The following is a 23752-nucleotide window of genomic DNA, read 5'->3' as shown; positions in this document are numbered from 1 at the left end:
TTGAAAGGTTTTGTTAATTTATTGCAGTTCATTGCCTTGTAAATACAAAACAAAAAGCATGGTGATAGTGCATTGCTGGCAGTGTGGCATCCAAACCCATTATAGCCTACACAATATAACTTGTAAAAGATCTGAGCATCAACATTAATAAAGACAAAGTCAAATGTTACATTTAATGTATAATAAGGTTTTCAGAATTTAATTCCATCCATTACTTCTAAAATTATATTAACTAAAAACACTATATATTGTATATAGATTTGTAAATTTGTATTTTTTTTTTCACTCATTGTTTAACTCTTTCTCTCCTAATTGACGATACCATTGTTGATTTGACCTCATTAAATTAAATTAATTAATTAATGTTATAAACTTTATTTTGTTTTATATTCAAAGAGCATGCATTCCACTCTAATTCTATACTAAATAAAACATTTTGTAATAAAAATGCCAAAGCTATTGAAGCTTAATCATAACAGGATAGTGAAATAGTAATTAGCAAAATGAAGAATTCCGTCGAAACGTGGAAAAATAATTACGGAGAGAAAGAAAAGAGTTAAGACAATTCGAATCATCTTTCCTCTCCCCCCACATCAACTTTGACATTAAAGTAGCTCAAAAATTCAGTAACATAAATATGAACACATTGGGGATATAAACAAACACTGCAATAAGACCATCAGCAAGTCATACCCATCCAGTCTATGCTATTTTTGCATGAAATTGTGATTGGCAGGATCTTACACAGCGAGTTAAGAAACAGAAACTCAAACTTTATGAGCCTTTTTTTTACATGTAGATATTGGCTTGAAAAATTTGCTTTCTCTATGTATATTAGCACTTGAAATTCTACAATATAACTGTAATTATTGACATTTATCATCACTCATGGCATAGCATACATGACACAACTGGGAGGAACTAATCTTTAGACCAAAGAATACAGATTTAAAATTAGCTTTATCTTTCCCAGTGATAATATATTTAGCACTCACATATTTCACTATACGTGAACTGCAAATAAACACTACATCTATAGAACAAGTAAAGGCATATAAATATCTAGGCATTATCATCAACAACAAGCTTTCATGGGAAGACCACCTTGGAACTCTGACAAAGAAAACAGCCCAGCGACTCTTTTTTCTATACAAACTCAACAGTTTTAAATTAAACAAGAAGATCCTTGAGACATTTTACGGCGCGACAGTACAAAATCTGCTAACATACGGAATAAGTTGTTGGCAAGGCAACGCCTCATCTAAACTGTTGCAACGTCTAGAAAACATCATTAAAAAAGCATCAAAAATTACACTCACAACATTACCACATTTAAAGGAACTTTTTGAACAAACGTGCCTAAGAAAAATCGAAAAAATCTTGGAAGACAACGGCCACCCGCTCCATCAGAACTACGCCAGGTCGTCGCGAAGTGGGCGACTGCTGTCAATCAAAACAAGAACGGAGCGGTACAAAAACTCGTTCGTACCTCACTCGGTCAGACTCTATCACCGCCACTCATTGATCAGGGAACATGAAATGCACCAAGATACCTGTGTGTAGTCGCTGAATGAACTCTTTATGTTGTCTGTTGTATTTATGTGTATTTTTCTGTTGTGTTGTCTTTATATGAGAAACGAGTCCTTGTAATCACAACAAATTTCCGTAAGGATCAATAAAGCAGTCTTAGTCTTAGTCTTAGTCTTTAGAAAGGGGGTGGGGGGGGGGAGGAGTAATAGTTACTGCTGTTAGGTACTCATGCATATAAATAGATCTATTTATACTACTTGGCTAAAATCAAATTTACAGACACACACAATATAAATAAATAAAAATCCCTGCCTATATTGGAATTTGAAATGCAGATCTTATGACTGGTAGACACATATTCACATTCAACCAATCTGCCACACACATTGTAAATGCAAAGTAATAAAAAAATAGGAACATTACAATCAAAATTATGTAACCTTTAAACCTTCTAATAAAAAATGTTTATGAGCCCAAACCTTGTACACAGACCTTATTTATGTAAGTCAATAAATGAAGACAAAATCACATTACAAGTTCAAAAGGCAAAGAGTCAGCGGTGGTGCCATATTGGCTTATTATTTTTGAATTGCATTTCTAAAGCTAAATTTGCTAGCCCCTTGAAGTTATCTAGCAGCCAAATAAGGTGACATAAATATGTAAGGAAATGTTTTAGAAATAATAAAAAATCTATGAACATATCACAAGTTCCTCAGGGCTTGCAAAGACCTTCTCTCAGGAAACAGTACCAGGAAAAAGAAGAAGAGGCAGACAGAGGAAGTAATGAGAATATAACATTAAAGAATGGACAGGCTTGTCATTGAAAGAAATTCCATCCAAGGCAAAAGACAAGAGAGGAATGAAGAAAGACAGTCAACAGATCTTGAGTGGTGCCCTACATTTCAACAGACTAAGAAATAGGTGAAGGTGGGGAGATCTCTGACGACTGAGCATGCACTTTATAATTACTAGACCTTTGATAAGACAAGGTTTAACAAGTGATAATGTACCTTTAGTCTCCATAAAGCTTGAAATTCCTTCTTTCATTTTTAACCAAATATTTTCACAAACAAATGGCATGTCTTTTGAGTAGTTCTAAAAGAGTTAGGCAACAATTTTTTTCTTCTTTCAAAAACATTCGACCAATGATAAATATTAGTGATACACATTAGATTATAAAGTAGATTTAATCTCTTTAAAACTCTTGTTCTTGACTGGTTTGGCTTTCAACAATTCTGCATATTTTAATAAAATTTGTTTCCAATAGCAGCTGACATCTTCCAAGCGTAGATGATCTATGATAAACTGTCTGCCTCTGAAAGTAATTAATTAAGCAAGATCATTCAAAACTGAGTTTCATGGAAGCTTCTCTAAACTGCAATACACGTACACAAAATATAAAAATAAACTTCATAGAATCCTAAATGCAGCTGGTAAAGTCACTGGCAAAAAAACAAACCCCATTTGGGCAGCTGTTTGAGACAAACATTCATTAAAAAGCTAAAACGATTCTAGAAATACAAAATCACCCTTGGGTCAGGATTTTTTTTATTTTACCATCACAAAAGAGATAAGACACCGATAGCAAAGAAAACAAACACAAAAACTCTTTTGTTCCCCTGGTAATCAAATCATTAAATAGAAACTATCTGATATAAACTTTTCTCATGTAAATTATAAGTGAGTCTGGTTTGAATGTATATTTTGGTTTTGTTTTGTTTGGTGTAATATATAAATTGTAAGACAAATTTCCTTATGGATAATAAAGATTATTATTATTAATGTATAGAGAAACATTGGACATCTAGTCTCGCCAGTGCAAAACTAAGTTGTGTTTTTTTTACACCAAACTTTCTATTAAAATTATCATCACAATACAAATACCTATTTCTGTTCTTGTTGCCATAAAGAAAGTAATGGCAATGTCTTCCATTCCAAAGATTAAGGATATGTGCAGTGTTTCACATGACCTCACAAACTTAGTTGTGGCCATATCTGATGCAGACAAAGCCTTTGTCCACCAGGGTCTAATTTAGTTTTCTTTATGATTTCTGCGCCTTCTACAAAGGTTGTTTTTTTTCTTAAATGTGTATCGTGTATCCTGCGGCCTTTGTGAGGGCTAATCAACTGTCTCTTTCAGAGGCTATCTGCTGCCAGCTATTTTTCTCTATGCTGGTGAGGGCAAAATGATGTCTGAGTTGATCTTTATAAGGCTTATTTGGGGCATCTCTGTTACGCTGTTCTCCTTTAAGCTTACCAAAAAAAAGATTGCGTTTTGCATGTGTTGCCCCACGTACGAATAAGTGTCAGACCCAGCGCAGCTATTGAATTGTAAGTTATGCTTCTATACTGTCCACAACATGGTTATTTGTAAGGTAGTCTTGCCAGTGTATGCCCATCAAGGAGTGAAGGCTCCTTTGAAGGAAATGTTAAATGAGACTTAGATGCCTTCTACAGAGCACCCAGATCTCAGAGCCATACAAAAACTGTGGTATAGTAAAACTAATGCAGCTAACATCTGAGTTTAAATGTGGATCCAATTTATTTATTAATTAATTGAAATTTGTTTTTCATACCTATTGGCTATACTTTTCATAACATCTTGATTCTGTTGAGCAAATAGCAGCAAATCTCTGCAAACAATATAAATAAAATTGTTATATAAAGCATCTTAACACACAAAAAAATAATCTAATTATACTGAAACAAGACATAAAAATATATCATAATTTATACATTCTTAAATGTAATGAAGACTATATAATAATTTGATACTATCTTTCTAATATGTTGAGAAAAAAGGTTAGGTGGACAATACAAAGTGAAGAAAAGGACAAACTTTGTGTAAAAAGACAATTAACATTAACAGGCAAGATAACCAAGGAAGCAGGCTAGAAGGGAGCAAACCCCTTCCCCCTTCCAAGAAAAAAAACAGTAGGTTGATAAAGAGCATGTATTAAAAAATCTTTCAATAATTGTGATGTGGCTGAGTGGTGAGAATTGCTTGTCTACTTAACTCAGAGGAGTTAGTGTTAGAATTTCAATACCATTGAAGATTTGGCTCGGGCTAAGTTTTGTTTGTCAGTTAGTGTTACACATTTCAGATGTTCCAGAAATGCACATTCTTATATGCTTGCGAATCTTTGGACACTGACTGCAGATCTCGAGAGGAGGATCCTAGCAAAGGAATTGAGATGCTATAGAAAAATTCTAGGTATCACTTACAAAAAAAAAACCCACATCATATGTGAAGTGATTAGGAACAGGATTAATACAGCAATTGGACCCTATGATGACCTGCTAACTACTGTCAAAAGAAAGCAAACTTCAACTCAATGGTCATATCACAATGTCTTCACGGCTCGCAAATACCTTCTTTCAAGGAACAGTACCAAGAAAAAGAAAAAAAGGCAGCGAAAGTGATGGGAAGACAACATAAAAGAATGGACAGGCCTGTCATTCAAAGAAATTCTATATAAGGCAAAAGACAGAGAGGAATGGAGAAAGACGATAAACAGATCTTGTGTGGTGCTCCAATGGTCCAACAGTCTAAGGGATAGGTGAAGTAGGTGAAGATGTTCCTTCAGAATTGAAGATTATTACACCCTAGTCCAAACCTCCCACAGGACACCAGCAGACGGCAAGATTTCAAGCTAGGCTCATCAAAATAAGTCTAAAGCACATGCCACACAACTAGAAAGCCATTTGATCTGAGAACCTTAGGGCAACATAGAAACCTGACATTTACCACCCCACCCCAACATGTCCACAAAACTGACAATGCTACAGGAGCATGGAAGAGAAAAGCAATAATAATGATGAAATGTTTTGTTATTACAAAGATCAATAATTGGAGGTGTATTGGTGCTCCTGTAGGGGTTCAAGTTCAAAGGATTTAGTGATGAAATTGGATACGGATAAATGGTGATTACATATTAGTATTTTTACTGAAAGTGCTAGAAACAGTTTGTACCTAACATTAGCGAGATCAGACTTGACAGGAATGTAATGGACCCACGGTTTCAGTGCAGGATAGAAAAATTCCAACCAATCATTGCCTACATGAAATACAGTCGAGTTGCAGAGAAACAAATGTTTGAGTCGAAAACTTGCAGCAACACCACGAAAATTAAATAGATATCTGTAAGAGAAAAACACATCCTAGTGAGTCATTTGAAAGTTAATCACGTTTCTATGAATTACTCAAACGTATATGCTGAATATAAAAGTACCTGTATTTACAATGATCTTCTAATTTGACTTCTGAAGCTGGAGGCTGATATAATGTATCCTTAAAAAGAAAAAAACAACAACATAGTTTTATCTTCACCTTCTTTTTGGATAATTTACAATTTACAAACATTTATATTTTTACTTTTAACATTTTTCTTTGTACTCAGTAAAATTTAATTAAAAATACATTTCAAAATTTCTACAAGCAAAAATAAATAAAATGCAGTTGCCACATAGAAGACTTAATATAAAAGTTAGATTGTGTTTTTGATTTGTGTGGATAGATTTAGAAGATTCTTTGTCAAAAGTGCAACTGTGAGGACATCCATTACTACTGCATTCTAGCTCAGAAAATTCTTGTGATGTAAAATAGTAAAGAAACTGGAGCATAGAATCAAGGTTTAATTCATATAACTTGTTTGGCTAAATAAATCTATTTCATGTGAATTGAAAATTGTGATTCAAAGGTAAAATCATTCTTTATGGATTTATGTTTAAATATAAGAAGATGGTCTGATACCTCATTTGACTTCCAAGCTTGATTTTTGGTATAAGCAGCATCCACAAGAGCAGGCTCTTTTCTAGACAGAAGTATAAGAGGATCCCTCTCAGAGCTGGTCCTGGAACCTCTGAAAAATGCTTTGTCCTCCTTTTTGTCCCAAGGCCATGCCTCTGCAGCTCTGTGAAATTAACCATAAATTTATATTACAGGTACTAAATTCAACACATTTCCATTTAATGCCAAAAGGTAATTACGTTATCTCTATATACATGTTAAAATACAACTAACAATACACATCTGATCATTTCAATAATACATTTGATTAGTTTTATAGTGAATGGATAAAAAGCTGCAAAAAACATTTATTTATTCTTTTTTAAATGAGATTTTTTGCTTTTGTATACATGAATTTTACACACCAGCTACATACAGATAGGGTCATTTAAAAAAAAAATTTAGTTGTTTCTCTATACAGTTGGCTTTTACAACTGTATATCTTGAAATACTTTTACAGTTGGGCCACTGTAGGGACTAGGCATTGCATAGGAGTCTTTTTTCTTTAACAACATTAAAACACTTTTTGCATCCTGGTCATGTGGTAAGTACTCTGGACTGTCATCCTGATGGTCCAGGGTTCAAACCCTATCCTTTGCCTTAAGTGTAGGCTAGGATGTAATAATCTTCTATCTGAAGTAACATCCGAAACATGTAAAACAAAATAACAAAACCACTGTGGTTGCCATCAACAATTTAACCAAATAATGCCAAAATCAATACATGAGAATTTAGGCCTAAATAGTTCTTTTTGAAGTTTATCATTTGAAAAGGAAATACTTCAATATGCTCATCAGTCATTTGACTGACCACACAAAATAATTAACTACCTGGTTATAATATCCCTCTGCAGATCCCATCGGCCCAATCCTGTTGGATAAATTGGCCAAACTGCTGGACCACCTTCCCAAAAAGTCCAGGCTGGATACATGATATCCCAATTGACATCAGCCTGAAACATTGTGTAGACTACATCTTAATATATATATATATATATATATATATATATATATATATATATATATATATATATATATATGGGGTATTTAATTGTTTTTAACATCTTTTTTTTTTAAAGTGAAGTCATATTTTATAAGATAAGATAAGAACAAGATTTAATCTCTGATTGTAACTGACCACTTTACTAAAAGAAAACACTGGAAGAGGTTCCTGGTGATGATAAACTTGTGGCCAATCCTTCACATTGATAACAAGGTCCATGTCAGGAAGATTATCAATAATTTCTAATAGGAAATGCTCCACTCCGCTACACCTGTTGGAAAATGAGAATTCCACATAAATGCTATGAAATGTCACAGGCACAAGGAATAGTAGAACTTCCAAACTAAAGTAAGTTAAAAAACACACACACACAAAAGAAATATTATTAATATAATATATATACAACATTAATGCCAACACTAAATGTAATATATTTCAAACACACATTTTTATTATTTCAAATTTAAAAATAATTAACATCTAAAGTGCAAAGGAAATATGATATTACTAATTAGAACAATATGCCAAAAAAAAAGAGTCAGAGCAATGTCAACAGTCTAGGAGGAGAGAAAGAAGGGACTTTATTTGATACAATTTATTTAAAATCAGATAACTTAAAATCATATTGTTAAAAATATATTTTTAACAAATAATTTTGATTAACTAGTAGGCCTAAAATCACATATTAACCAGTAGTGTCAGTAAAATTTACCATTTGTATTTATAACAGATTGAAGCAAGAGTGGGTGGTAGAGAATTGGAGACCCTGAATATCAATTTAAGAACAATTAGAATTGATTTTCATCCTAGATTTTTAGGGTCCAGCCAGATTTAATGAGTTCCTGGCCTTTGTAGTTAACATTAAATGTGATTTGTCATTGTGTTATTTGTAGGTCGTAGAATAGAAAAACTATATATAGATTTAAAATACTTAATCCTAATCTAAATCGGCAAAAAAAAAAATCCAGACATGGAAAAAGAATACAGGATATGTAACTTATAAGCATTAACCAATACATTCTTTTAAATTTAAGTGTAGATTTACCTAAATGGAAACATGCATTCTTCTTGTCTAAACAGTTTGTGGCTGAGAATTTGGTAGTTGACACCAAAGCTGTGGGCAGCTTTCAGATCATCTTTAGTGATTCCACCTTTTTTAATCCAAACAGCAAAGTCATCCTTGAGTACACTGTTTTTTTTTTTTTTTAATTTATTTTTAGGAGGAGAAATTTTAAAATACTTTACAAATGTGTGGATTCAATATAATGTATGCATAAACTTAGTAAGTGACCAGCAAGAGAATAACCAATGTAAATTTTAAGACCATGTAGAAAATGTATGCATGTCTTTTTTTAATCTGCATTTTGTAACTGAGTGCCTTATAGCACCAGCCTCCTTTGACATAGGCTCACCTATAAATATAATATTATTATTCATCAAACAAGTTTTTGTATTATATAAGCAAAAAATGAATGATGTATAACATTGCAATATCTGGGAATCATGGTCGAGAGGCTAAGTACGCTTGAACTTAGCTACCCATGAAGGGAGCTCAAGGTTCGACACCCGACTCAACAGAGTTGTGTTTACTGAGCACCTACAGGTAGCACCTAGAACATTCTCCCAGATACCCCCTCTCCCACTGGTCCACAAATGAGATTGAACCTTAGCGCTCTGAGGATGCTATAAGTATGAAAGTAGAGCTATATAAACGCTATAATTATTATTATATGTCAAAATAATTTTGTTCCAATTTAGACACTTAATTACCTAGTAAAGCATGAACAGTTTTCATTTGAACAATCCTTATAGTCTTTGACTGCTTGGTTAATCAACTCTATATAGTGATGCCATCTTGCACCTAAATTAAAAAAAAAAAAGAACAAGATTAGTTTCGTACCTTTGGTTCAGAGGTTTATGGTTGTGAATTAATCCTTCAACCTGACAGAATTAGTCTTTTAGTGAAAAAACAAACTGCCCCCTTAATAAGTTGGTGTCCTTTCACTTCATCCCTTAGTCCTTTTAATCCCCAATTAATTTTGTTTTCTTAAAGTTTTTGTGTATTGGTGCTGTTATGCACTGGCTTTAAGCTCCCATTTCATCTAATATATAAATAAATATACTGCTTGTGGAAATGTTTAACCTGTTCTTAAAGTGTTTCCCCTCCCCTCTTCAAGATAATGTTTAGCTCATAGAGGAGATCTACAATAATAAAGAGAACTATCAAAACTAGGAAAAAAAAAGAAAATGTTACTGAACAATTTAAGTTTATTCGATCTATAAAGATATTGAATATTTATATTCTTCTAATGACATTAAATTTTAGGCCTATTTAATGTGTCACACTTTTTGGCATGTAGGTGCAAATAAATATTTCAAATATTGCTGTTCTTATAAATTTTACAATTCACATCTTGTATAAAAAGGACAGAGTGGATTAAATGAGTAGAGGATTAAATGGCAGGGGATGAAGTGATGGGAAATCTTTAGACTAAAAGGATTTTTATATTGAAAGTGGGTTAGGAAAGAGCTAATGTAAAAAAAAGAGAAAGAGTTGTGAATAAGAATTTCAGATTGAGAGTACCAAAAAAAAAAGCAACTGGACTAGTAAAAAAAACAACAACAAATGATGGGGAGGTAGTTTGTACTGTAAGACTTCTGTTTATGTCTCAGATGAAACATGCTCTGAATATCTGGATAGAACATCATTGCTTATTAGCTATAGATTGTAATTGTGATTTTAGTGTATCATCATTTCATTCTTCTAAATGGGTAGCCTGCCAAGGCTAAGGAGCCTCTCCTGTCAGGAGAGGCATTAGCCCTGTAATAGGAGTAGGTTTACATCTAAGTAAGTAACACTAACAGAAACAGTAATTGAATAATTTCAGCCATTTGCAGTCAACTTAGAATGAGAAGTTCGCAGTTGTTGAAGTGTTAGATTATCATGTTAGTGTTAGAACTTAGAACTAAAACATTTTTCTAGATAGATATAATATTATACGAAGCATTGCAGTAAAGTAATGAGACTCAAATAGCTCAGTGTGAGTTTCAACTTCTTCCATTAACAATAATGCAATTTTTGTTTTAATGCTTTTAGAGAAGTTGTGTTTTGGTTGTGCATCATGCAAAAAGTACAATTCAGAGCAATATTGTGCTATTAAATTTTGTGTGAAGTTTGGAGAATCAGCAAGTTTGATATTTGAAAAGTTAATTCTTTATCCTGAGATCAAGTTTTTCACTGGCACAAATCATTTTTGAAAGGCAGAAACACAGTGAATATGAACACCATTAAGGGATGCCTTTAACTAGAAAGCCAACATTAAACAAGTGAACACTTTGGTGAGATAATTTAACATAAAGAATGTTGAAGACCAAACTGCTATAACCAAGTTTTTTTTTTATAAAGATGTCCTTGAAAGGCTAAAAAAAAAAGTAATTTGTGTAAGACCAGACATTAAAGCCAAATTGATGCTCCATCATAACAATGCCTCATGTAACACAGCCCATCATTCACCTGACCTAGGCCCTGTGACTTATTCCTAAACAGAAAAATGTCCTCAAAGGAGGGATTTCAGAAACCATCCGAAAAAAGTAACAGACATGTTGAAGACGATATAAAGGTTGAAAACTTCCAGCGCTACTAACAAAAGTGGGAACAAATTCTCCATCGGTGTGTAGCTGCCTGGGGAAAACCATTTTGAACTTTTTTGAGGAGGATGATGTTTGAAAAATAAAAACTTTGGAAATTAAAAATAAGTCTCCTTACACTGCCTTAAAAAACAGTTTTTTTACTTTTTTGCCGCACCTAAATCTAGAACTATTTTAAATAGTTATCTATATAGATCTATATTAGTATACAGAGTATAGTAAAGATATATTCATATTGTTGGCCTCCTTCAGTCGTAGAACGACTATGGTTCATCTCGCACACTTCCTCATGTGGCTGTGGAGCCCTATTTTGGAGAGAGACTCCCATCCACAAATATCGCAGGTTAAGGTGGTTTTTGCTTCGGTGGCAGAGGTGCTGGCCATCTTTCGTATTGTACATTTTTCTTCCTGAGCTGAGATATTCATAATCATATTAGTATTATAATTATTAGATAGAAACAATCGATAGGGATAGATTATCATAGATCTACTAGTAGATGATAGATCTTTGTCTTAGAATATTAGATCTATTTCTAAATCTTAGACTTAGACAAAGTCACATAGTGACATACAAGTATTACAAGTAGTAATACTAATACAACTTAAAACTTAAATACAACTAATACAAGTTACTTAGTAAAAGTTAGTATACTATATAAATTAGTATATATCTACTAGATCTATATCTATATCTAATCTACTGCCTACTCATCATCTAGTACTTCATGTTACTTGTATTTGTATAGTATAAATTGTATAAATCTATATCTTTACCTTTGGTATATTTTTCCTTTTCATGGTTTACTTCAGCACATGTTAAAAAAACAAAGCCTAAGGTAACAAATACGGCAACATTTCGAAAGTATTTAATGGCTAAATTATTAGTAGATCTATGCAACATTTCCCTTATTTGAATAAAATTGCTTTATTTATTTATATTGCTATACATTATACATATAGATCTAGGTCAGTGTACAAGTAAAACAAAAAAATAGAATAATTTTTTCAGATGTCCTAAATCTATTCACACGTCTGATTTTTTTTCTAAAAGATGTTAACCTTCTAATGCTCGATATTTTTTGTTGTATAAATCATTGAACTAAGTTTTTATAAGTAGAATAGATCTAGTCTTATATGTGGGTACATTTTATATTAAGGTCTTAGTTATTTTTCTCCATTTCTTTACTCGCTTCCAGTCTAGTTTTTTACTAAACTTATCACTATGGCCACCACGAACGCCATGGCGTTATCCATCAAAAATTTGTTGTGATGGTTCTGTATATCTGAGAAATGTAAGTTTACCTTTAGTATTATACTAAAAAGTGTTCGAGATCGTTGACTGAACGAGCAAATGATGATGATATACTAATAGGCTACATAAGATAATATGATACCTGACCATTCACAATACAATGAAATTATTAAATGAATTATAATGAACGAAGGTTCTTGTTTTTCAGTTTCAGATCTAATTTAATAACTAGATCTAGATTTCATTTAGATCTAAGTTGAAGTTTAGACACTTTGACTTTGTCACACAAGAGTTTGGTATAAATATAAGTTGTCACTTTTTAAATATAGAATATAGATCTATATGAAGGATATTAAATAGATACTTCAACTTGAGTTCAACTTTAAATTTCTTGTTAATTTTTTTTTAGACTACCTGGCTCTGGCTTACATTTATTTACTTGTTCAATTGTATACTTTGAACTCACATCAATAACATTTTCTCATAGTTTTGCTTTGTTCCATTTTTGTCCTTATTTTTTTTTTATTGATTTATGATATTGTATTGTGCATGTGTATGGCATTTGTTATGTTACATCATGCATAGGTGTCAAGTAACCTAGTCTGGGCAGGTTTGCCTATAGTGACTGGCCTACTGACACCTCTCCTCCCACAATAATGCATACAAGGACAATATGCTTCATAAGTTGAGTTTGTACTAGGGCTTTTCTTTGTTACCTGATATATGCACTACCCGGTATGTTGTAATAACAAATTAACTGTTGGATATCCTGCATATTATTCAGCTATTTTTTTTTTATTGAAGTGTAGTTTTGGTATTATAATTTTAAACCACTCCCTACTCCCTTCCACTTTGAAATAAGTAAATCCATTCTATTTGATAATACAGATGAATATAGTTAAGTTGTTGTATATGAAACTAATTGGTATAACACCCCATTTTTTTTCTCTTTATGAAAGAATATGATTCATTATTATTTATTTATAAGTAGGTTGGTCTATTAAGAATAGATACTATGTTTTCATTGTTATAACCTACATTTTTTCATATAATAGTATGTGGAAGAACAATAATAATAGAAGCTTAGCATTATATATTTGAAAACGTGAACAACTGCCATTCTTCTGATGCGTGAAACTTTACTTTTGATACCTTAAAGTGTATGCCCTCAAAGAAAAGAGTTGAATTTTATTGGTTGTAGGCTTCTCATGTACATATAGAACAATTTTCTTGCATCTTAGGAGAAAATTTTACTATATACTGTAGTCAAACATTGATTTTTTTTCAGATTTCTAAAGAATTTATTATATTTATATTAAAGGGAATTTTTTTCTTGAATTAATGCCTATATAACAGGATAAGTGGTTTCAAAATAAATTGAAACATTTCAGCATGCAATAGTGTTATCATGTTTAAACTCTTTCAAAAATAATCCTTTAAAAAAATATCACTGCAGATAAGTACAGAAATAAATATAGACAATTTAAAAACAAACAACTACTGAGACCTTGCAATTTATATTCTATTTCCCATTCATAAATTTTGACACATTGTCCAAATAAAGAAAAAAAGCTATTCAAATTATATCAATATAAAGGATGATATATTTAAAAGTAACTTGCGTTAGGGGTATACTGCCTTAAGTTTTTATATGTTGAAAGCAGTTTTCTAAAAGTGAATACCTCATAAATATTTACATAATGTTTAAGCCTATTTATAAAGCTTGATTAAATTGTTCTAGCAGGTGACCATCATATTAAGAGATGCTGCTTCTCTGTATAACATCAGCTTCATTGAAAAAGATATAAATGGTAATTATATTAAAATCTATCTATCTATCTATATATTTAATTAAGTAGTTCGAACCCTTTCAGCCAATGATGTAAAGGTCATCTGCTTCTGTGGCCCACAGTTAACAAGATTTTTATGTGGCCAACTAATGTTAGGTACTCATTAGATATGGGTGGACTCAGAGGCGCCCAAGAGCCAAATTAAAAATCCCAGTCTTCGTGATGATTCAAACCCAGGAAATCCAGTTTGGAAGCCAAGTACTTTACCACTCAGTCAACATATATATATATCCATCCATCCCAGTGGCGCTACAGCCCATGGAGGGCTCTGGCCTGCTTCAACACATCCTTTTATTCAGATCTCTCCTGGGCCTTTCATCTCCATGCCCTAACCCCAAGCTGTTGCAAATCTGCTTCCACATCATCAATCCATTGCATTCGGGGTCTGCCTTTGTTTCGCCTGCCTTTTTTTTTTTGCCTGTAATAGATTTTTACTCCTCTGTTATCTGACATTCTTTCAAGGTGACCTGCCCAACGTAGTCTGTTCTTTTTATTTTGGTCACTATTGGTGGGTCTTCATACAATTGATATATCTCATGGTTAGTGCATATCCTCTACCCTGTTTCATCCTGTATGGCACCATAGATTTTCTTAAGAATTTTTCATTCCCAAGTTTAAGTAAATTTTCAGATGTCTTAGTCAGTGTCTAAGTCTCACTTGCATACATTGCTGCTGGTCTTATTATGGTTTTGTATATTATTTTCTTGGTTTTCCTTGAAATTGTTTTGCTCTTAAGTAAATGGTGGGTGCTATAAAATGCCCTGTTGCCTCCTGCTATTCTTTCCTTTATTTCTGTTAGTAGGTCTTTTTTTTAAATCAATTGTCTATAAAGAGTTGGTGGATTGGTATGTTGTATTCATGGCATTTTTCTAGTATACATCTTAGTGTGAAGATTTGATTGGTTGTGGATTTATTGGGTCTGAAACCACATTGGTAGTCACCTAAGATTTCTTCTGAATATTTTCCAAGTCTCCTAGTTATAAGCCTAGACATTTAGTAGAGATACTTCTGTAATTACAGCACTTTAGCTTGGATCCTTTTTTGTGTATTGGGGTTATAAGAGCCATTTCCCATTCTGTTGGTATTGCTTCTTCTTCCCAAATTCTTGATATTAGTCTGTGTATTTGGGAATGTAAGTCTTTCTCTCCATATTTAATTAGTTCTGTAATTTGGTCCTCTCCTGGTGCTTTGTGATTCTTCATGGTCCTAATTATTTCTGATGTTTCAATGTATGTTGGTGGGTTCACTAAGGGATCTGGTCCACCATGTGGCAATTCATATTCTCCATTGTCTCCATCTTCAGTGGTATTTAGGACCTCCTCAAAGTATTCAGCCCATCTCTCAATGACCCTGCTGTTTTCTGTAATAAGCTGACCATCTTTGTTCTCACACATGTGTGATCTAGCTTGAAATCCGTTCTTTTCATCTTTAATTTTCATATACATTCCTCTCATGCCTCCCTCCTTTGCTAGTTCCTCAATTTGAGTGATCTTGGACTTTTCCCATTCCCATTTTTTTTTTCTCACAACTTTTGTGGCCCTTCTTCTTGCTTCATTGCTGTCTAGTGTTTCTGATTTCTCTCTGTAGCATTATCATCTGAGCGTTGTTTTTCTCTTCTATAATTTGTCTGCATTCATCATCATACCACCCCATTCTCTCGTTCTTTTGTTTAAACCCAACTACTTCTGCTGTTCTTTTGATAGCCTGCTTTATTATTTCCCAATGTTTATTTATGTTATTGTCACTGTCCTTTTCCAATGTTGCTAGTTGCATTTGGAGTGCAATTCTATAAGTTTCTGCCACAAGTGGATCCTTTGTGAGTTTTTGACTGTCATATTGCTGTGCTCTCTTCTTTAGTAATTGTGTATGGTACTTATTCTTTGTCTAAGTTTTTACTAGTAGGTGGTCTGAGTCAGCATTTGCTCCTCTGAAACTTCTTACATAGAATCTAGTATATCTAATCCATGTCTCTTATCTATGAGTATATGATCTATTTGATTCTGGGTGTTGCCTTTAGGTTACCTTGTGAATATTCTTATGTTGGAATTTTTTGCTGCAGATAGACATTCCTTTTCCTGATGCAAAATCCACTTATCTTATGTCATTATTGTTGGTCTCTTCATGTAAGTTTTCTTTGCCAATTGTTGGTCTGAATGCTGGTTCCTTTCCAATTTTTGCATTAAAATCTCCTAGGACTATTTTGATGTCATGCTTTGGTTCTTCATCATAACTTCTTTCCAGTCCATCATAGAAGGCTTCTGCATATTCAGTAGGGGCATGAACATTGATAAATGATATGTTGAAGAATTTTCCTTTCAAATATAGTGAGCAGAGTCTATTACTTACAGGTTTAAATCCAATGACATTACCTACCATTTCCTTTTTAACAGCAAAACATGTACCTAAGTTGTTAGTGCTTCCACCACTATAAAATATAGTATACTCCTTGGTTCTGAGAATTTCCGGGTCTTTCCACCTGATTTCCTGTAGGGCAACAAGAGGTATCCTATATTTCTATAACACTTCAGTAAGTTGGGCTAGCGCATCTGCTATAAGTTAGTTCCCCTTTCACATCTTACAATCTATAGGACTGATGATGTAAAGGTCATCTGTTTCTATGGCCAACTGTTAATGAGAAGGGTGTTATGTGGCCAGCACAATGATCAATGGCTTTTACTTTCCTCTACTAAAGTCAGGTACCCAATAGAATTGGGTGAACTCAGGGGCAACCTAAAAATCCCAAAATTCAAAATCCTAGTCTTCACCAAGATTTGAACCCAGGACCCCAGGTTCAGAAGCCAAGCATCTAAATGCTGAAAAACCTGTTGACTTGTCCATTAAAAATAATGATTTTCGAGATCAAATTTAATTTTAGATGATAATATTTCAGAAAATTATAATGGTCAAACAAGAGTTTTCCCATTGTGGCCAATTTGCGAGCAATAATTTTCACAAATTTCTAGGAAAATTGTTAGAGCCATTTTCTAGAACCATGTCCACCTAGGTTCCAGTTCCCATGTCTTTACAAACTGAATAGAGGAACTGTAAAAATGTTATGTACTGGTATACATTTAGCTATGACACTGATGGTCTATTTCAGGTTAAAAAAGGCATAAAATGTTTGAAAACATATATGGTATGCATGATGCATTTTTTACAAACTTGATTACATTTCAATTAAACACAATTTTTTTTCCTTGCAATTATTTGTAGAAATTAAAATGTATTACATTTTGAAATATTCATAACAGTTTTGAATGTTGTTGTCTATGCACTTGAGTCATGGAGAGCTAGGTTGTCAATAACATCACCTTTTGATGGTGTGCAGAGCAAAACACCTTATGACTTATTAACAGCAGTTTGTTACTTTTTTTCTCTAAAAATACCAAAAATTGTAGTTTTATTTAAGTTTAATTTACAAGTTCACTGAAAATATCTTGAGCTGTTAGGCTAGTAGGCTTACTCCATGATTTTTGCAATTCTTTTTTTTTTTTCATTTTTATGTTTACAAATGACATTATATTGAAATTTTTTTAAAATAAAAAATACCACCATATAAGCCTAGTATTTACTTTATGTATATATATATATATGTATATTTGTAAATATTTTATTATAAGTAGCCTAGGCTACATGCAATTGATAAAAAGATAATTGGTTATGTAAATTAATATATACACTCACTCAAAAATGCACATTTAATTTCAATTAACTTTGTAACTAGAAAACATTAAGTCTCCATTATGCCACACCCTGATATATAATGCTGTCATTTATCTTTTGAATAAATTTTGATTTCAATTTCATTGAATTTTTTAAAAAGTTTATATCTAATACATACATTAAAATAATTGTATGACTTCTTTTAGAAATGGTGGACAAATTATTTATTTTTAGACATTTATTCTGTTAGTCTACAGTATGTCAAGCATTTCTTGGTTAGCAAGAGTTTTACATTGAATTCACAATTCTGAAATAAATGTTGAAATTAGTATGGAATCAAAAGTTTAGTGTTCGAATTCCATTAGCTGATGTGCTTTAGAAATTTAGATTTTAAAGTATTAAATTTAAACACCTCTAGATAGCGGACTTTGTGAAGAAAGTAAAGAATGTTCCTCAATTACACATTGAAACAGATTAACCAACAGACTCATAAACTTCAAAGTCTCAAGTAGCATTTCCTCTAGCAACCTTGACAAAAAAAAAGGTTATATTTTTTATGTAAGAACTGTAATGCAAGTTTTCAATTTATTCTATTAAAAATGTGTCACATAAGCACAGGTAAGCCTGCATTGTATTCAAATATTATACTAATTACAAAACATTTTTTAAGATTCTTATCTCAAAATAGGTTATAGAAAACCAGGGTACAATAGCTCTCCAAAAAGAATATTTTTTGTGTGGATTTTCTTGTGTTTCTTTTAAAAAAATAGTGAGTAAGTATTAGAAAAAAATAACTGAAAAAGTGACTAACTCAATGCTATGATGTTACCTAGGTATGTGAACTTATCCTCTTCAAGCTCTGATTTGCCAAGACTGATGGGGGCACCCTTTACCTATATCCCACTCACACAATATTAGTTTTAGCTAAATTTATGTGGAGGCCAGTTTCTGTTGGCTTTCAATCTAGTCTCTCCATCATTTCTATATGCATTTACTTGTAGACCTGAGTAGTGCAATGTCATCAGCGAAGTCCAAGTCATCATTTGATTCTGGCTACCTTGACGTAGCATGCCGAATAGGAAAGGCAGGGACCATTTTCCAAAGGCTTCAGCCTATTTGGACAAGCCAAGATATTGGACTTGAGATAAATATCCACCTACTTAAAACAATTGTCATCCCAACTTATCCATGTGAAATAGAGAAAAGATTAAATGTGTCTCAGCAAAATTGGCTACAATGAATTTTAGGAGTCAGTTACAGAGATTAGATCCCAAACAAAGAAATTCTATGCATAACTGGGACTCAACCACTTTAATGAGGTTGTAACAGAGCATCGCATGAGGTTTGTGGGATATGTCTCAGACAGAATGAATTACACATACCCAGAGTTGCAATGACATGGAGGCCAATATGAGGGAAGCTCAAACAGAAACTCTTGTATAAATTGGCACAACACTTTCATGGATAATCAGTGGACACCAGGTGGGAAGAGGTATCAGATGTTGCAGGTGACATATCTTTATGAAGACAGTTTGCCACCCAAGGTGCTGAATGGCACGGGAGGGTCTAAGTCTAAGTATGTAAGTCAATGCTTCATTAAATTGATGTGGAGTCTCAGAGAAGAGATGCACTTCTGTTGTTTTTTTATCAAACGTTTAAATCTTGTGAGAGGATTGCTTCCCCTTGCCAAAAAAAACATCACAGTGAAACTGAATAAAACTAATGTAGAAAGTAAAAAAAAAAAAAACATTAAAAAAAACAAAGCTTATATTAAATGTAATTTTATCAATTAGTTTGGATGAGTCATGTATTCAAGCATTTGGTTTCATGTTAGCTAACAGACTGGATTCCTTTTTCTTGAATATTTATGACTTCCACATTTTCAGATTTGCTTAAACTAAGCAGTATATGTCTTTTGTCTCCTGGAGCTAATAATGCTTCAAGTACATATGTCTGCAAAAACTCACAGAAAAGATTCTTTTAATTTTACTTAGGATTCACTTCTTTTGTCTATAGTGAAATTGTTTAAATATTGTTAGACGGAAACTTTTCACTTTCTCTGTTTTTTTTTTAAATAGCGAAAGAGAAGTTTAAAGAAGACTAAAAATGTAAAAATTGTTGAAGAAGCTCCAGAGAACACTGAAACATCTTCAGAAAGCAGCGGAGAAAACACTATTCTAAATACTCCATCTGCTAGTAGAATCGACAGCGCAGATGTCCTCATTGAGGCAGAGGATGAGGAGTACCATGATGAGGAACAAAAGAATATGGTAGCACAGTTTGCTGAAGGAGGCAGTTTAGAAAGTACTAGAGGTCCAAGTTTCATTGTAGAGGAAACAGCCTCATCTATAGATACAAAGGCTGGAGGTACGAAAAAGAGAAAAAAAGGTGGAAAGAAAACAGATGGGAGTAAAAAAGGCAAGAAAGGGAAAGGCAAGAAAGGGAAAGGTAAAAAGGGCAAAGGGAGAAAGGGTCAAAAGGATGGTCATTCAACATCCCTCAGAGCTTCTATGTCCTCTCTTATGATGAGTGATGCCTCTTTCTTTAACTTGCAGTACATTGCACATGATGCACCCCATGCTTTGCAGATACGGGGATTTGATTGGCCAGAAACAAAAAAGAAAAAGGGAAAAGGAAAAAAGAAAGCAAAAAACTGAAAATCTTCTGATCCATTGCGAATTGATACTAGTTTGCAGAAGCTTGTTTGTGTTGTACATCTTAAAACATTATTTGCTAATAATTATTATTCACATTTTTTTAATTTTATCCATTTATTGTGTATCTTAAAAAAAAAATTAGAGGCTTTGAAAAATTAAATATGATCTTACATTAAAACTGATTAGAAAAATTATGTACGAAAGTCAGTGAAGATTTTTTAAAGTAGAGTAAAGAACAAAAAAGAGAAACACAATATCTTTATATCTTTTTAGATTGAATTTCTAAATATTTTAAACTAATCTTTAAATATATGTTTTACGTACAGTAGTCATCTTTTATGAACTATTTCAAGGAAACGTTAACATTTGTATCAGTTTCACCCAGAAACTATTGCCAAGAACTAACTTAATATGAAAATCTGAAAAAAAAATTAATATTAAATTGGATGTTTTCACCAAGCTTAAGAGCATAACTCAGATACCGGTAATAGATAACTCAGATAACTTAAACTTAATTTCTAAAACTTCGTATTCTATTTTTTTTTTTTTACATCTTCTGAATTTTTCATCATAAATCATTTTGCTTTACTGTTATAACGCAAGTACAACGCAATATGTGAAGTATAAAAAGAGATATTCGTTAGAAAGGGGTGTTTTTTTTGTTTTATTTTGAGACAACACTTCACATAAGACTTACTCAAGACTTAGGTCCTCCCAAACTGCTTGGCACATTGGGGGGCAAGCTGTCTCCATAAAGATCTGTCGCTGGCAATATCTGAAGCCTCTTCCCACCTGGTGTCCACTGCTCTGGGGTCTTCCATAAAAGACAAGAAACTCATTTAAAAAAAAGTTTTTTACTAACTACCTAATCCTTAAACCCCTCCATTCCAAAAGTAAAAAAAAAGTAATAAAATTGCACAGCTTGTTATGACTTTTCTGTAATTTTCAGTATGTTCCTATGTAAATGAAGATTGTATCATATCTCAGGCCTTTAGCAGGAAAACAAGGGTTGGTAAAGTGCAATGTATTTTGTAGATTATCAAAACATTTGATTCTACAAAGAAATTTCTTTTGTATTAAAGTATTAAATTGTTAAAATATGTTAAATAAGCTAAAATATTTTGTATAAAGCATGTTGTAGCTTCTGTTTTGATAGATAAAAAAAAAGATTAAGCCTTTAGCTTAGCCTCTAGCTTAAAGATAATGATAATTCTGCAACATTTCTCCCTCAAATCTTGTACCATTTTTGTTATTTTCTTCTTTATTATGCAGTTTTAAGGCCATCCAAAAATAAACACAATTCTCAAGTCAAAATTTTGTGTGTTCCTTTTTTATTTCATTCAATTATTTTTTTCATTCTGTTTCATATCAATTTAAAAAGTTTTTATTTTAACATTTCAAAAATGCTGTTATTTTGTTTTCATACAATTTCCTAAAAAAAAATTATTCTCTTCCAATGGAAGAACATGATTTAATTTTCTTTTATTGTTTAAAATGTTTTGTTTTTTAATTCCAGAATTTTTAGTTTAATTTTTAAACAGTTCATTAAAAATATAAAAAATTCAACTTATATGTCTTTTATTTAGGCAGGTAAGAAAAGCAAGAAAGGAGTGAAAAAAGGTGGGAAAAAATCTGGCAAAAAGACAGGCAAGAAATCTGGCAAAAGTAAAAGGTCATCAGGATCAGCCAAATCTCTTAAGGCCAAGGCTCCACCACCAGACATGCTGAGCCCAGCAGCAATGGAAAATCTCTACTATATTGCTCATGATGCACCCGATGCTTTGCAAAAACGAGGATTTTCATTAAGTGCGGGAACTAAAAAAAAAAAGAAGGGAGCTAAAAAGGGAAGAAAGAAGAAAAAGAAGTAAAATTAAAAAAAAATATTTGTGATGCAGCCAGACAAAACCAGTCACTTCAGGAAAAGTTGATTTTTTATAAAGTATTTATACATAACTAGATCTATAGTTTAATGTTGGAATTCTATCAAATCCAGAAAACCTGTTTGCAGCAAATATTGAGAAATGTTTTGACCAAACACAATGGGCGTCTCTAATTAGGGGAAGATATTCTAGATACACCTGTGAAATTTACTGAAAATGGACAGAGTAGCAGTGTACTCAGAATGATGACAGAAGCATTCAGCAAGACTGCTGTGAAATGGACCTCACCAACATGGAAACATGGGGAAAAGTTAATATTCCAATGAGTATTTAGAGTTGACAGTTATAATGTAAAAATGTATATAAGAGGTCGTAACTTGTCCAGGATAACTGGGTTTACTTACAAGTTTGAAAAGAAGTTTTTAGTAAAGGACAAAGTCTCATTTTTGTTGATCCAAAAGTGATTGGTTTTGTAAGGTACTGTCATGTTCAGTTGCCATAATATTAATTCCACTGTCCAAATATACTTTCTTTTATATACAAATTAACAACTGCTAGTCAGTTTGAATAACCATTTCATGTCAGATCATTGCATTACTATAGAAAAACATATCATTGTCTCACAAATTATGGCTAACATTGATATTATACATTTTTATTTTTGCCTTACTTTTTCTTCTTGTATCCATATTTTTTTTTCTTGTGATTAATTAATTTGATCTCTTAATGTAATGAGTAAACAATGTTGTTGTTTTTTTTAATTGTATTTTGTGGTGCATTATTCTAATGCATTAGGTTTTTCATTTTTTTAATGATTATTTGTAGCATTAAAAAAAATAGCTTGATATGAGTGAAAGTAAAAAAAACAACAAACAAACAAAAATGTTGCTCCTAAGTTAGATATAGAAGTCTTAAGAGAGTGAACATATTTCAGTGGCCCACTATTTAGAAGATTTATATACAGATAAGAAGATGAGTGAGAATCTCTGTTTTATAGTTAAAAGGATTCTGTTAGATGAAAATAATGTTTGATGTATACAGAGGGCACCAAGTAAAATGAAAAAAAATAAATTTGGTGCTGTTATATTTTATTGCCATACAGTGTCTTATTTTTTTCTATCTACTGTATTTATTTTTACATAATTCATCCTTCACTTGGGCAGTAATTAAAAATGTGCCATAATATTTTATGAATATTTATATTTTTTAAAAACCTTTTTTTTTTTTTTTTATCAAGGGTCTACTCTTGTAGAGAAATAAAACATGTTATTTCAGTGTTCTGTAGTATTTTTGAATTCTAAATATGTAAACATTCCAAATAAAATTTGATCTTGATGAACTTGATGTTGTCTGTTTACTAAAGCAATACTAATATTTGTATATTTAAAATTGCCAAAAAATCTCAATTTTTAATGATGTGATATTTTTTAATATAAATTATAAAAACATTTGCTTTGATAAAATTTATTTATTTTAATTAG

The 23752-nt window shown here is 32.2% G+C and overlaps 2 protein-coding genes across 9 annotated transcripts; one reads left to right on the top strand and one right to left on the bottom strand.

Moving 5' to 3' along the window:
* Positions 1–12005, bottom strand: LOC106054990 (protein O-glucosyltransferase 1-like). The gene is made up of 10 exons (XM_056026744.1): positions 11744–12005; positions 9092–9182; positions 8367–8510; positions 7457–7592; positions 7150–7271; positions 6284–6443; positions 5763–5821; positions 5504–5671; positions 4107–4163; positions 1–2845 (listed from the first exon to the last, which is right to left on the bottom strand). Exons 1-10 carry the CDS (start codon positions 11868–11870, stop codon positions 2704–2706), a joined length of 1206 nt encoding a protein of 401 aa, XP_055882719.1. The 5' UTR covers positions 11871–12005; the 3' UTR covers positions 1–2703.
* A 46-nt stretch (positions 12006–12051) lies between these two features.
* On the top strand, positions 12052–23498 carry LOC106055003 (uncharacterized). Of its 8 annotated transcripts, XR_008777514.1 has the most exons (5): positions 12052–12261; positions 13966–14032; positions 17172–17207; positions 18153–18352; positions 19813–21705. XR_008777514.1 is itself a non-coding variant. In XM_013211109.2 (4 exons), exons 2-4 carry the CDS (start codon positions 14030–14032, stop codon positions 20389–20391), a joined length of 618 nt encoding a protein of 205 aa, XP_013066563.2. In that variant the 5' UTR covers positions 12115–12261; positions 13963–14029; the 3' UTR covers positions 20392–21705. The 8 variants fall into 8 exon arrangements, 4 of the variants coding, with proteins under 4 accessions (XP_013066563.2, XP_055882721.1, XP_013066562.2 ...); XR_008777515.1 differs by lacking the exons at positions 18153–18352; positions 19813–21705 and adding an exon at positions 21978–23498 and having other exon boundaries at positions 12103–12261; XM_013211109.2 differs by lacking the exon at positions 18153–18352 and having other exon boundaries at positions 12115–12261; positions 13963–14032.
* The last annotated feature ends 254 nt before the right edge of the window (positions 23499–23752 follow it).

This window comes from Biomphalaria glabrata, chromosome 4 (genome assembly GCF_947242115.1).
Source record: "Biomphalaria glabrata chromosome 4, xgBioGlab47.1, whole genome shotgun sequence".
In the NCBI taxonomy this organism is placed as follows: domain Eukaryota; kingdom Metazoa; phylum Mollusca; class Gastropoda; family Planorbidae; genus Biomphalaria; species Biomphalaria glabrata.
This window is presented reverse-complemented; position numbering and strand designations above follow the sequence as displayed.

What these genes read in the sequence shown, in the direction of transcription:
- LOC106055003 (XM_013211109.2), top strand. An exon ending in AATGTTTGAAAACATATATG is followed by an intron (nt 17,208 to 19,812) that starts GTATGCATGATG and finishes TTTTTTAAATAG; the next exon opens with CGAAAGAGAAGTTTAAAGAA.
- LOC106054990 (XM_056026744.1), bottom strand. Translation starts at nt 11,870, where the DNA reads ATGTTGCATAGATCTACTAATAATTTAGCCATTAAATACTTTCGAAAT. An exon ending in AACTGTTCATGCTTTACTAG is followed by an intron (nt 8,511 to 9,091) that starts GTAATTAAGTGT and finishes AAAAAAAAACAG; the next exon opens with TGTACTCAAGGATGACTTTG. An exon ending in GAATGCATGTTTCCATTTAG is followed by an intron (nt 7,593 to 8,366) that starts GTAAATCTACAC and finishes ATTTTCCAACAG; the next exon opens with GTGTAGCGGAGTGGAGCATT.